The sequence below is a fragment of the Cebus imitator genome, unplaced genomic scaffold (assembly GCF_001604975.1).
Source record: "Cebus imitator isolate Cc_AM_T3 unplaced genomic scaffold, Cebus_imitator-1.0 Scaffold53, whole genome shotgun sequence".
Classification (NCBI taxonomy): Eukaryota; Metazoa; Chordata; class Mammalia; order Primates; family Cebidae; genus Cebus; species Cebus imitator.
In genome coordinates this window covers 3,818,707-3,833,073 of record NW_016107368.1, presented here as the reverse complement: position 1 = coordinate 3,833,073, position 14,367 = coordinate 3,818,707, and the positions used below count along the sequence as shown (strand labels likewise).

General features: G+C 59.3%; 2 protein-coding genes across 2 annotated transcripts; both read right to left on the bottom strand.

Moving 5' to 3' along the window:
- Positions 1-1,802: 1,802 nt before the first annotated feature.
- Positions 1,803-3,528, bottom strand: PRR22 (proline rich 22). The gene is made up of 3 exons (XM_017528365.2): positions 3,344-3,528; positions 3,190-3,252; positions 1,803-2,867 (listed from the first exon to the last, which is right to left on the bottom strand). Exons 1-3 carry the CDS (start codon positions 3,471-3,473, stop codon positions 1,819-1,821), a joined length of 1,242 nt encoding a protein of 413 aa, XP_017383854.2. The 5' UTR covers positions 3,474-3,528; the 3' UTR covers positions 1,803-1,818.
- Positions 3,529-3,953: 425 nt separating this feature from the next.
- Positions 3,954-12,342, bottom strand: DUS3L (dihydrouridine synthase 3 like). Its single transcript, XM_017528364.2, has 13 exons — positions 12,154-12,342; positions 10,831-11,149; positions 8,559-9,083; positions 7,707-7,748; positions 6,819-6,971; positions 6,403-6,519; positions 6,134-6,199; positions 5,869-5,979; positions 5,552-5,648; positions 5,272-5,347; positions 4,403-4,591; positions 4,175-4,303; positions 3,954-4,082 (listed from the first exon to the last, which is right to left on the bottom strand). The coding sequence occupies exons 1-13, from the start codon at positions 12,249-12,251 to the stop codon at positions 4,010-4,012; spliced, it is 1,995 nt and encodes a 664-aa protein (XP_017383853.1). The 5' UTR covers positions 12,252-12,342; the 3' UTR covers positions 3,954-4,009.
- Between the last annotated feature and the right edge of the window lie 2,025 nt (positions 12,343-14,367).

The following is a 14,367-nucleotide window of genomic DNA, read 5'->3' as shown; positions in this document are numbered from 1 at the left end:
GGGTAACAAGAGCGAAACTCCTTCCCAAAAAAAAAAAAAAACAAACAAAATAAAACAGAAAATTTGGCTCAAAGCATCTCCCAGACTGTCCCCGTGGATGAAACAGGGATAAATGGGGATCCCTGCAGGGGCCAGGAGGGCACATGGCACAGGCCCTGGGACAGAGGGAAACTGCAGCTGCATGGCCCCAAGACACCATGTCTACCTGAGGTTTGGTCTTAGAGATGGAGTCTCTGGCTGGGCGCGGTGGCTCATGCCTGTAATCCTAGCACTTTGGGAGGCCAAGGTGGGTGGATCACCTGAGGTTAAGAGTTCAAGACCAGCCTGACCAACATGGTGAAACTCCGTCTTTATTAAAAAAAAAAAAGATGGAGTCTCACCCTGTCACTCAGGCTGTAGTGCAGTGGTGTGATCTTGGCTCACTACAACCTACACCTCCCCAGCTCAAGCAATTCTCATGCCTCAACCTCCTGAGTAGCTAGGATTATAGGCGCCCACCACCACACCCGGGTAATTTTTGTATTTTTAGTAGAGACGGTGTTTCACTGTTTTGGCCTAGCCAGTCTCGAACTCCTGACCTAAAGTGATCTGCTCGCCTTGGCCTCCCAAAGTGCTGGGATTACAGGCATTTGCCCACGCACACAGCCTCCTCTTGAGTTTTGAATAACGGTTTCCAGGGGAGGAGCTCCAGAAAGCAGAAGGCACAGTGCCCAGCACAGAGGGGGAACTATGATCTCTGCTCTGCCTCCAAACACCCACCAGCCTCCTGGACTCTAGGTGAGCCCCTCAGGGGCTCCCCCAGCAGAGACCTTGAAACCCAGACTCCAGAGACCCAGGAGATCCAGCCCTCCGCCTGGGGAAGGCGCAGGCGGAAGGGTCCCTGCTCAGAGGGGTATCCTCACTCCAGGAGGCGCTGGATGGCTCTGGTCCTCCTGTTTCCTTACGTGTCCCTAGGGGAATGGGGTTGGCATCTCCAGGGCCACCATGAGCATTTCAGGGGAGGAGGGTACAGGTGGCCCCCAGGAGGGCCCTCGAGACCCTGATGTGGGTGAGTGATGAAGGGAACCAGCACCCGGGGGTCCTCTTCCAAGGCCGGGCCTGTCTCATTATGGAACCAGTGGCTGGGCTGTCCCTGCCACCCTGGACCCTGCAGTGTGACTGGCCCAGTAGGGCCCCTGACCCTCTCCTGGGTTCTGGGTGCTGTTTCATGTCACCATCGTGGGTGGAGGTTTCCAGGTTCCCCAGGTGCTGCATGCACCCCGCTCTTTCAGACGCGAGCACGGTTTCCCCACCTCCGCTCCTTCACACGTGAGCATCTGCTCCCACCCTCAGACCATCCAATGAAGCCCCCTGCACCCACCTGTCTGAACAAGAGCCTGGCCCTTCCCGCCCTCCCTGCAGTGACTGTGGCTTCTTGGGGACAGGAGGAGCCTGGGTGGGGATCTGGAGGCTGCTTCTCAAGCGCTGCCTTGACAGCTGTGTCTCCAAGGAAGTTCCTGCCCCTCTCTGGGCAGCCTTGCTTTTCCCCACCAAACAAGGGTGTGAAAATCCTTAGAACGTGTGAATCTGGGGGGCAGCTCAGGAGGCCCCTGCCTCTGCCGGCAGAGTCTGATCTTCCAGGGCTGGGACTCAAGGGGTTTAGGGTGTCCTGTGATTCCAGGGCTCCCCTGCTAGGCTCTGGAGGCCTCACTGTGAGGCCTGGGGTGCAGCCTCACCAGTCCTCAGGATGATGGGGTGAGGGGCCAGGCGTGCATGTCCAGGCCCCTCTGCATCCCCAAGGCTACCGCATGGACACGGAGCTGAAAGGTGCAATGTGCTTTAATCGGGGGTGGCTCCCAGGTCCTGCCTGGGCCCCGGGGGAGTGGCGCTGGCTGGGCCTGCGGGCTGGCTGGCCTTCCCTCCCGGTTTTCCCTTCTTGGCTGTTGAGGCCTTTCTCTTGCCGGGCAGAATGGGGGCCGCGGCATCGGCGACAGGGGGCCCCGGGCGGGGCAGCTGCTCCTCGTCCAGCGCCTTGAAGTTGAAGAGGTCAACACTGGACACGGTGTCCAGGATCTCAGGCACGCTGTAGTCGAAGGACAGCAGGTCCTCAGGCAGGCGCAGCGAGTGGATGTCGTCGGCCGGGTTCCTGCCACCGCCGTCAGGCAGGGCCAGCCCGGGGACCTTGCGTGGGGCCCTCTTGGGCTCGGTGGCGCCCGGCAGGCAGTCGAAGAGCTTCATGGCGTCCTCCAGCAGAACCATGTCTGGGAGTGCCTTGGCCTCGCCCGCCCCCAGCAGGGCCCCCTCCTTGGCCTTGGCCACCTTGGGCTCACTGGAGCTGGGTGGGCACAGCAGCACCCGGGGCCCGGCCCCACTGCCCTGCGGCTCCTTGGTGGGGAAGGCCAGGGGCTCGGGCCCAGGGAAGTGGCCAGGGTGGCCCTGGAGGCGGCTGTAGGTGTCCAGGGGCAGCGTGGACTCTGCAGGCAGCGGGATGAGTACAGGGGGTGGCTTGTTCTCCTTGGGGGGTGGGGCTGGCGGCAGGGCCAGGCCTTCCTCGAGTGGCGGCAGGGGCAGCTCCATGAAGGTGGTGGGCCCCGAGTCCCCTGCAAAGCCCAGAGCCTCTGGCCCAGGGCCCTCAGGCGGGAAATAGGGCAGGAGGAACTGGGGCCCCCCGGGCACCGGCTGGTAGTGGGGGTATGGGGGCCGCCCCGGGGCCTTGAGGTAGGGCTGCGGCTCCAGGAGGTAGCTGCCTGGGGTGGAAGGGCCCCCCGCTGGCCCCCCACCACTCGCCGCCAGCTTGTACAGGGCCGACTGGCCCAGGTCGGGGGTGGTCCACTCGATCCGATAGATGCGGGGGTCGAAAAAGCACCCGCATGGGGCCATCTGGAAACCTGTGGGTGGCGGGCGGGTGCCCTGAGAGCAGCTGCCGCCTGGGGGGCCCAGCCCAAGCCTGGGGGCCTGTCTGGGGGATGCCACGAGAACGTTGCCTTTGGGGAGCTCCTTTGGGGGATGGGAGACAGATATCACTTTGGGGCCCTGGCTGGGTGATGGGGATACAGTTTGTCTTTGGGGCTCACTGGGGGACCTGTGTGAAGCGTGGGGAGCAGAGGCCATGCCTTTGGGCCCCCACCTAGGGGTGAGGCAGGGGCAAGCTGGGCCCCCAACACCCAAACCCACTCCCAGCCTCGTCAAGGGTATAGGGGAGGCTGGTACCTGCTGGAGGGGCCGGCAACACCTCTTTCTCTGGGTTTGGGGGATGATAGAGGTTCAACGAGGCTGTGGACAAAGGTGGCCAGGTGGGTGGGGCCCTGAGGTGGGTGGGCCCCCAAACTCTCCCCAGCAGGCGTCCACGCCGACCCCGTCATACCCATGGCAGGAGGAGGCTCGGTGCAGGTGGGAGCAGACTGGCTGCCCAGCGCCTCGGCCCCCTCCAGACTCTGGGGGCTGAAGCCTTCCTGGGGAACTGCAGAAGTGTAGAAGGATTTGGGGTGCTGCATGGAGCGGCGGGGGGCCCGGTCCAGGCAGGCCAGAAGGGCGGCAGTGGGGGCACAGGTGGCCCAAGCAGAGCACAGGCTGAGAACCCAGCGGGGTTCTGTTTGCCTGGTTACTCCGGGCAGCGGATTCCAGCCTGCAGCCCGCTTACTGGTTGGGGTTCTGGGTGTCGGGGGTGGGCAGGGGCAGATGGTGGCAGAGACGGTCATCACCAGGGGCGGGAGGACCCTGAGCCAGGCCTTCTGCCTCTTCCAGCAACACCCCTCTAACAGCTTCGAGGCTGCCTCCTCCAGGCAGGCTGCCCTGATCCACACCCACGCAGGCTGAGGCCCCCCCCAGGTTTTGCACCTGCTACCTTCTTCGGGGTTAAGGCCTCTCTGGGGGCATCACCGAGCTTGGGGCACGGAGGCGGCCAAAAGGTTTGGGGAAGGTGGGGGCTGGGGAGGGGCAGCTTCAGGATCACAGAAAGGCCTTGATTTTAAAAGAATAAAATTTATTGTTCTCTTCTGCCCCCAGGGTACCCCTGGGGAAGCCCCCGAGGCTACTTGTAGGCGTTGGCCTTGTGCTTTGGCAAGAAGGTGAAGTTGGGGGGCACCGGCCCAAGGAGCATCTCGCTGTGGGAGGGCGGGAGAAAAGCAGGGTCAGGCCCCAGGCCTGTGCAGTGCCCCCCATGACCCAGTGCGCCCCGACTCCAGCCCCCGGGCACCTGATGCGGATCCAGTCGTCTGCCTTCTGGCTGGCCATCAGCGTCTCCAGGTAGTCTCGGCCTAGGTAGTAGGGCGGCCGCTCGTTGATCCTCTGTGGGAGCCGCTCCAGCAGCCCCACGGGCACATACCTGCGGGTGGGGGGGCGGGCAGCAGGCTCCAGTCAGCCCCGCTGGCCCTACCCGGCCACGGCCCACGCGCCGCCCACCCCAGCCGGCCCCGGTGCCCACCGGCACAGGAAGGACAGCCACTGGAGCAGGAAGCGCCGGGTCTTCTCCACGCCCTGCGTGTCCGAGCCCCAGTGCTCCAGGCCGTAACTGGTGAAGTCCCGCAGGATGTCCAGGCGCTCGGACGACGAGATGTCCCAGTGCCGCTGCTCCTTGATCTCCGTGAACAGCCACGGCTTGAGGAGGGCGCCCCTGCGGGGCGGGTGACGGTCAGTGGTCGCAGCCACCAGCCTGCCTGGGATCGTGTGGCCTCCGTTTCCAAAGCGTGGACTGAGCTGGGGCCCAGACCACGAAACCTGCAAGGCTAATATGCCTCCCAGCTGTGCGCACACAACCTTCAAAGCCCAGGACTTTCTATTTTTTGTTTTTGAGATGGAGTCCTGCTCTTGCAGCCCAGGCTGGAGTGCAGTGGCGTGATCCTGGCTCACCGCAACCTCCGCCTCCTGGGTTCAAGCGATTCTCCTGCCTCAGCCTCCCAAGTAGTTGGGATTACAGGCTTGTGCAACACCCCTGGCTCATTTTCGTATTTTTAGTAAAGACGGGGTTTCGCCATGTTGGCCAGGCTGGTCTTGAACTCCTGACCTCGGGTAATCCACCTGGCTCAGCTTCCCAATGTGCTGGGATTACAGACGTGAGCCACTGCACCCGGCCAAGGCCCAGGACTTTCAAACCACAATAATCAGATCCCACAGCAGCAGCAATTTCCAGTCCCCTCTGCCCTGAAGCAGCTGCAACTCCTGACGTCGCTCTCCCCCTCCCGTCTCGGGAACACCCCTCCACAGAGCAGGGGTGGGCGACCGCGTGTCGGGTTCGGGGCGCCGCTGCTGTGCATGAAGCTGGAGCTGGATCTCGGTAAGCCCCGGGGCACTTACCGGGCAATCATGACCCCGGCGACACCAGTCTGCATGGCGCGATTGGCGTCCTCAAATGACAAGATGTCCCCGTTTCCTGAGGAGACGGAAGCTGGGGTCTCAGGGAGCCACGGGCAGGCGGGACCGTAGGGTCCGGCTCACCAGCCCTTTGGGAGTTTTGGCTGACCCGGGGCCCCTATCAGGGGGGTAGGAGGGGGTCCCAGGTGGGAAGGCAAGCAGCCCAGAGGTGTGAGTGGCCTGGGCTTGGAGGGACAGGGAGGCGGCTTCCCGGAGTACCCACCGAACAGGGGCATGGGGCTGGCGGCCTTCACGCACTGCTCGATGTACTGCCAGTCGGCCAGCTTGGTGTAGCGCTGCTCCCGAGAGCGGCCGTGGAGCTGGGGGAGAAGCCGCCACGCAGGGTGGGAGGCAGAGAGTGAGACGCAGAGAGAGAGAGACCGAGAGAGCCAGGCTGAGAGGGACAGAGAGAGAGGTAGAGGCAGAGACGAAGGGAGGTGCAGAGGTGAAGAGGGAGGGAGGGACGGGACGAAAGGAGCCGTTAGGAAGGGACAAAGGGCGACCCCGAGGCCCTGATGCCCGGGGTGTCCCGAGACCCACCGTGACAAGTGCCACACCCCAGTCCCGCAGCTCGGGCAGCAGGCGGTGCGCCAGGTTCACGCGCTCCTGGACGCCTGTGCGGATCTTCACAGTCAGTGGCACGTCCAGTACCTACAGGATGGCAGGAGGTGGCGGGAGACGGCGGGAGGTGGCAGGAGACGGCGGGAGGTGGCAGGAGACGGCGGGAGGTGGTGGGAAATGGTGGGGGGAGGTGGAAGGCAGGGCAGTTGTTTGGGGCCCGACATGGGGACGTGGCTGGCTGTACCTGGTTCATGCCACGGACAATCTGCTGGAACTTGGCCAAGCGATTCATGAGGGCACAGCCCCCACCCTGGAGAAGACACGCGGTGGAGGGAGAGCAGGACCTAGGCCGAGACCCAGCACCCCTGTGGCCCTGAGGCCCCCGCCAGGAGATGCCAACCTGCAGGCCACACCTGAGCCCAAACCCCTGACCCACCACCCACGACATGGCCGGCGGGCTCAGTGCCCTCCTGCCCAGATGGGGAAACCGAGGCACATGTCTGGGTCTGCTACCTTCTTGTACACGAGGTCGATGGGGCAGCCGACGTTGATGTCCACAAAGTCCACCTCCACGGTGCGGTTCAGCAGCTCAGCACACTTGGTCATGGTGTCAGGGAAGGCGCCCTCTAGCTGCAGGTAGCCAACGGCAGAAGGGGCAGGGGGTGGGGGGGTGAGGACAGTCCAAACTGTCCCCACTTGGCCATTCCCTGCTTACTGGGAAGCGCTGAGCCAGCGGCCTCCTCCCTCAGGGCCTCCTGGGAAGGAGCCAAGATCTGTCTATGAGGCACCTGTTCCCGGTCACGGCCGTCACCTCCATCCCACAGCTGCGGCCAGGGGGTCGGGCAGGCAACCAGGACAGGCCTGGAACCGGGCCCTGAGACAGTGGCTGAGGGCCCCTCTGCTCTCCCTCCCCCAGGGCAGACACTGACCTGGACGCCAAAGACGTCCTCGCACTGGTGGCGTTTGAGCAGGGCCCACTCGGACATCTGGCCCTGCAGCAGGTTGGTGCAGACGGCCATCTCTCCGCATGTCACGTCCGCCCCGAAACGCTTGCAGATCCGCCGGAAGGGCAGGTTCCCACACTGCAGGTGGCAGGACAGACACACGATGGTGCATGCGCGTGCACACACACACACACACACACGTTGCATCATACACACACTCATACACACACACACATACACATGCACACACATACACACGCACACACATGCACACATATATGCACACATACTGTGGGGTGGTAGGACAAACACATGCCTGCACATGCAAGCACACACACATGCACACACACACATGTGCACACACACAGGACACACACACATGCGCGCACACACAGGACACGCACACACATGCCTGCATGCACACACACATACACACACGGGCTGTCAGGACAGATACACTCATGCCTGCATGCACGCACACACACACACACACACACACACACATTCAGGGTGGCAGGACAGATACACACACCCAGGCACGCACACACACACATAGCAGGTAGCAGGACATGTGCTCTGGCATGCACGCATACACACATCACACACACATTCAGGATGGCAGGACAGACACGCTCAGGCATGCTGGCACACACACATACACACACGCACTGGGGGTGGCAGGACACACACGCTCGCACAGGCATGCACACGCGCGCGCGCGCACACACACACACACACAAAGAGTGACCATGTGGCGGGCAGGGCCCCTGGACATGCGCCACAGCCCCAAAATCCAGCAGGGGGGGACACTGAGCCCTGCTGGAGGGACCACACTGCCACCCTGCCACCCCAGCAATCAGAGCCAGCTCCTACCGTGGTGAGGGGGGCCAGGTACAGTTTGCCACGGATGTCCAGCTGGAGGGAAAAACATACACCCCAGTGAAGCCTGGCCCTCCACCCCGGCTGCTGAGGCCCTGGAGCCACCCTTCCCCCAGAGTCTAGGAGGCACTCTGCCCTGCCCCAAATGGCCTGGCTCCCTTTCTGGGCTTCCGCGTGTGCCAATCAGTCCCTTCATAAGGAATGTTCTTTTCCTTATTGTCTCCTCCACTGGAGAGCTTCTACTCAACCATCCAAACCCAGCCCCAATGCCCCTTCTTCCAGGAAGCCTTCCATACTGCCCACCCTGCCCAACCCTGACCCTCTAGGACTGAGAGTATGTCTGGCTTTTTCTTTTTTTTTTTGAGACGGAGTTTGACTCTGTTGCCCAGGCTGGAGTAAAAAGGCACAATCTCGGCTCACTGCAACCTCCGCCTCCTGGGTTCAAGCAGTTCTCCAGCCTCAGCCTCCTGGGTAACTGGGATTAGAGGTGTCTGCCACCACACCTGGCTAATGTTTATATTTTTAGTAGAGATGGGGTTTCACCATGATGGCCAGGCTGGTCTCAAACTCCTGACCTCAAGTGATTTGCCTGCTTTGGCCTCAAGTGCTGGGATTCCAGGCGTGAGCCACTACACTCAGCCCTGTCCAGCTCTTTCTGTCCCCACCAGAGCGGGACCTCCTGAAGGCTGGGCCCAAGACAGCACAGATGGCATCTCGGCCAGGAGCTCCTTCAGGGCACAGCCACTGACTCCCAGGCATCTCAAACAGGAACGTGCACACAGCTGGTGCCTAATAGATGCACAGCAGACGGACAGGTCTGCTACTGGCACTGTCCTCAACACGTACCCGCTTCTTCTCACAGGGCCGCAGCCTGACCACGTCCTCGTCCGTCAGGGGCCCGCAGGTCCGCACGGGGCCGCTGGGAGGGGAGCCAGCGCCTGGCTCTGCGGGGGCCTGCTGGGCACCACAGTTGTCCTGGCTTGGAGCCCCCCCGGCTGCTGTGCCATCGGGGACAGTGGCAGCAGGTGTGGGGCCAGGGGGCCGGCCTTGGCTTAACTGGCGCAGGGCCCGCTCGGCTCGCTCGAAGTGGACCTGGCGCTTCCGCAGCCGCTGCTGCAGGCCTTTGTCCAGGCCGTTACGCACGGGCGGGGGCTGGGCACAGCGAGCTGCCAACTCCTCCCGCACCAGGTTCTGGCCCTCGGGCCCCAGATGGGCCCCAGCGAAGCGGCAGGTCACGCCATAGGGGCAGCGGCCGAAGGTCTCGAAGAGCACACAGCGAGGGCCCAGGTCGGCTGGCTTGGTCTCCAGGTAGCATCCCACGTCATGCAGGAAGCGGCAGCGATCCCCGAAGAAACACTTAGCGGCTGACTCCTGCGGGGACACAGGGAGGGAGTGAGGGAGGACAGGGAGGGCCCCGGGGCAGCCCAGCAGCCGGGGCTCAAGCGAGATCACCCCTCCTGGCTCTGTGTCCCTGAGCAAGTCAGGCAGCTCACCGTGCCGCTGCGTCTCCATCTGTACAACTGAAGAAAAAAATAATACTGGCTGGGCACCGTGGCTCACGCCTGTAATCCCAGCACTTTGGGAGGCTGAGGCGGGTGGATCATGAGGTCAGGAGTTCAAGACCAGCCCGGCCAAGATGGTGAAACCCCGTCTCTACTCAAAATACAAAAATTAGCCGGGCACAGTGGCGGGCGCCTGTAATCCCAACAACTTGGGAGGCTAAGGCAGGAGAACTGCTTGAACCCGGGAGGCGGGGGTTGTAGTGAGCCAAGATCGGGACACTGCACTCTAGCCTGGGAGACACAGCAAGACTCCGTCTCAAAAAAAAATTTTTGTTTTGAATAATACCACTTATGGTAAAACAAAACCTTATAATTTGTAGTTACCATATAATAAAGTAAACGCTGCCCTGTTGCCTGCTGTTTAACATCATACGTTTCCAGCTCTGTTTAAGGCAAAGTAACTGCCTTCCTGCACACCATTAAACCCTATCTATCCTCCCCACATTCTTAGCAAAGTTCCCAGGCATCTTAAAATTCCTGCTTTTCTTGCTAACCAGCTGCAGGGCCACAAAGCAAATTCAAAACTGCAAAATGCGTTTCTCAAAATGTTACTTTTCAAATGGAAAGGACATCACAATATACATCACAAGTTAATTACTGTTTGTCCTGGCTTCTGTAAACTTGCTCTCTGCTTCGTCATCCTGTACCACCCAAGTGCATAAAAAGCACCCATGGGCCGGGCACGGTGGCTCAAGCCTGTAATCCCAGCACTATGGGAGGCCGAGGCGGGTGGATCACGAGGTCAAGAGATTGAGACCATCCTGGTCAACATGGTGAAACCCCGTCTCTACTAAAAATACAAAACATTAGCTGGGCATGGTGGTGGGTGCCTGTAATCCCAGCTACTCAGGAGGCTGAGACAGGAGAATTGCCTGAACCCAGGAGATGGAGGTTGCGGTGAGCCGAGATCACGCCATTGCACTCCAGCCTGGGTAACAAGAGCGAAACTCCATCTCAAAAAAAAAAAAAAAAAAAAGCAGCCATGTTCTCTGTCCTCTGCTCAAAATTAAAAAGCAATTCCGGGCCGGGCGCGGTGGCTCAGGCCTACAATCCCAGCAGTTTGGGAGGCTGAGGCGGGCGGATCACAAGGTCAGGAGATCAAGACCATCCAGGCAAACGTGGTGAAACCCCATCTCTACTAAAAATGCAAAAATTAGCTGGGCATGGTGGCGCGTGCCTGTATCCCAGCTCCTCGAGAGGCTGAGGCAGGAGAATCGCTTGAACCAGAGTCAGAGGTTGCAGTGAGCCAAGATCACGCCACTGCACTCCAGCCTGGAGACAGAGTAAGACTCTGTCACGCCACAAAAAAAAAAGCAAATCTGCTAAGCCTGTAATCACGTTAAATAAAATCCTCCTGCAACCCCAGCGGTCTCTCCCAATGTCTAATTTCCCCATCCACAATGAAACAGTGACAAGCCTACAATATATCCCGAGGAGGAGGAAGACGGAATGGCCCCAGGGCAAGCTGATGGCCCAGGAGCTTTCAATTACACAATGCCAGAAAATACACCTGCTCCTGCCTGCCCTGGCAGCAATGCTCCCGTGGCTGCACTCACCTGGATCAGGGAGGGGCACAACCTGTTCTTGTCGTAGTGGGTGGGTTTCACATGGGTCCGGCCCTTGTTCTGGCCCCGGGCCCTCTTCTGAGTCTGCTGCTGCTCCCGGGGCTCTGCTGTCTCCTCCTTCTGCCCGTCACCCGTCTGCCTGTCCTCCGCCTGTCCTTCCGCCGACTGTCCATCCTCCAGTCGGATACGCTTAGCTTCAGGCTCAGCCAGGTCATTGCCACCAGGGTCTCCTACCTCGGTTTCCCGGCAAGGCTTCTCCTGGCCTTTAGCTTCCAGGAATTCATGAAACTGTTCCTTGGTGGTGAGGTATCTGCCGACAGAAAGGGAAAGGAAAACCCTTGGAACATCAACACTGGGGAAACAAGACTAGAAACACTTGTCCGTGTTTAAATCCTTCTGCTGACGGGGAGCTCACTACTTAACCAGCCAGCTCCTAGCCTGGGAGCAACTCAGAGCCTCAAAAAGGACTATTTTGACTGGGCGCCGTGGCTCACGCCTGTAATACGAGCACTTTGGGAGGCCAAGGCGAGTGGATCACCTGAGGTCAGGAGTTCGAGACCGGCCTGACCAACATGGAGAAAACCTGTCTCTACTATAAATAGAAAACTAGCCGGGCGTGGTGGCGCGCTCCTATAATCCCAGTTACTCAGAAGGCTGACAGGAGAATCGCCTGAACCCGGGTGGCAGCCGAGATCGTGCCACCGTACTCCAGCCTGGGCAACAGAGCGAAGCTCCGTCTCAAAAATAATAATAATAATACCATTGTGCCTGGGTCCTCATTGTCAAAAGCATTGCGCGAAACTACAGATTATATCAGCCAAGAACATACCTGCGCAAGTTGGGCTAAGAAAAACTACAAGTCCCAGCATGCCTTGAAATGGAGGCCAAGCCACCACATTTCCCAGCATGCCTTGAAATGGAGGCCAAGCCACCACATTTCCCAGCACGCCTTTCGGCCCTTCAAACACCGCATGCCCAGCGGCACTCCCTTCAAGCACTAAAGGCCGCTGGCGGAGCACATGCGCGGTACGTCCATATGAAGGGACTACAATCCCCAGGATGTACCGCGGACCTGACCTCAATTCCCCCCTGCCCTAGCATGCACGTGCTGTCTTTCGCGCACGTGACAGTCCTCAACATGCACGATCTCAGATACCTCCGCTGACCACGCTGCAGGCGGAAGAACGGCCCGGACTGAAGAGACGGTGGCTTCCCGCCCTCAGCCGCTGCCTAATCTCCCGGCATGCACCGCTGAAGCCGCACTATGGGTGCCGAGAAGGACCCATGAGATTCCCTCCTGCCCCGGCGACTCACTGAGGCTTAATGGGCGCCACTCCTCGTTCCAACCCGCCGGTTCCTGAGTCACAGCCACTGCCATTCTCTGGAGGGGCCTCCGCCGCTTCCTCCGCCATCGGCGCCCCTCAATCCCGCTCTGGAGTGTGGCGGGAAGGCCTTCCGGGTCGCGCGTGTCTTCTCTGGTTGTGCTGGGGAAGTGCGCATGCTCCTGTCGTTCCAATGACGCCATTGCGCGCTCGTGACGTCACGGGGGCGGTGCCTGCACGTGGGTGGAGCCTCAGTTCATATATAAACCAGAGCCTGGTTCGCTACAAACGGGGACTCCAGTCGACTTCGGCAGTCGTCGGAGTTACCTCCTAGGGTGTTTTAGTGGTTTTTGTCTGTTCTGTTTGAAGCAGGTCTCGTTCTGTCGCCCAGGCTGGAGTGTAGTGCTGCGATCGCGACTCACTGCAGCTTCGTCCTGGGCTCAAGCAATGCTCTGCCTCAGCCTCCCGAGTGGCTGGGTCTACAGACATACACCACTAGGCCTGACTAATTTTTAAATTTTTCGTAGAGACGAGGTCTCGCCAGGGCAATATCGAACTCCTGGGCTCAAGCGATTGTCCCACTTGTGCCTCCCAAAGTGTTGGGCTTACAGGCGTGAGCCACGGTTTCCGGCCCCTGCTAGGGTTTTTTGAAATGTAAATTAGGCCGGGCGCCACCCCACGGTGGCTCACGCCTGTAATCCCAGCACTTCGGGAGGCCGAGGCGAGCGGATCACCTTAGGTAGGAGTTGGAGACCAGCCTGGCTAACATGGTGAAACGCCGCCTCTACTAAAAATACAAAAATTAGCCAGGCGTTGTGGTGTGCGCCTGTAATCCCAGCTACTGAGGAGGCTGAGGCAGGAGAATTGCTTGAACCCGGGAGGCGGAGGTTGCGGTGAACTGAGATCCGCCACTTCACTCCAGCCTGGACAACAAAGCAAAACTCCGTCTCAGAACAAACAAAAAAACTAAATTACACTGTCTTTATGCAGGATATTAGTTCAACAAATAATTAGTTGAGCACCCGTATGCCGGATGCTGTCCTACATGTTGGGGGTGTGGTGGTAAACAAAATGGAGAAATCCTTGCCTTTAAGAGCTAACTTGGGAGTCGGAAACAGACAAAAAACAAAAATACTCAGCATGTGGGGGATTGGTTCCAAGATCTCCGCGAATACCCAAATCCGCGTGGATTCCAGTCCCGCCGTCGCCCAGCAGAACCACTGTATAGGAAAAGTCCGTCCTCTATCTGCAGCTTCCCATCCCGCCTCCGCATTTGGTAGCTGTTGAGAAACCTGCAGATACAGATGGCCAACTGTATTTTCTTTTTTTTAAGAACAGTTATAAGTGGATGGATGCAGTTCAAGCCCGCGTTGTTCGAGGGTCAACTGTACATGCCTAGATTAAACCATAAGCGAAGTGGTAATAAAGCAGTAAGCCAACTAGGAACACCCCCCTTGGCTGTGGTAATTTTTTTTTTTTGAAAGGGAGCCTCGCTGTGCCACCCAGGCTGCAATGCAATAGCGTGATCTTGGGTCACCACAACCTCCGCCTCCTTGGTTCAAGCGATTCTCCTGCCTCAGCCTCCAGGGTAGCTGGGATTACAGGCGCCCGCCAACACGCCTGGCTAATTTTTGTATTTTTGGTAGAGATGAGGTTTCACCCTGTTGTCCAGGCTGATCTCGAACTCCTGACCTCAAGTGATCTGCCTGCCTTGGGCCTCCTAAAGTGCTGGGATTACATACATGAGCCATCACACCCGTCCTTGGCTGTTGCGAGTTTTAAGTTATTTAAATTTAAATATTTATTTATTTGTTTGAAAGAGAGTCTCTGTCACCCAGGCTGGAGTGCAGCGGCACAAACCTGACTCACTGCAACCTCCACCTCCCTGGTTCAAGAGATTCTCCTGGCTGGGTGTGGTGGCTTACGCCTGTAATCCAAGCACTTTGGAGGCCAAGGCGGGCGGATCACCTGAGGTCGGAAGTTCAAGACCAGCCTGACCAACATGGTAAAACCCCGTTTAAAAAAAAAGAAAAAACTCAAGCCTGTAATCCCAGCACTTTGGGAGGCCGAGGCGGGTGGATCACGAGGTCAAGAGATCGAGACCATCCTGGTCAACATGGTGAAACCCCGTCTCTACTAAAAAACAAAAATTAAGCCGGGCGCGGTGGCTCACACCTGTAATCCCAGCACTTTGGGAGGCTGAGGC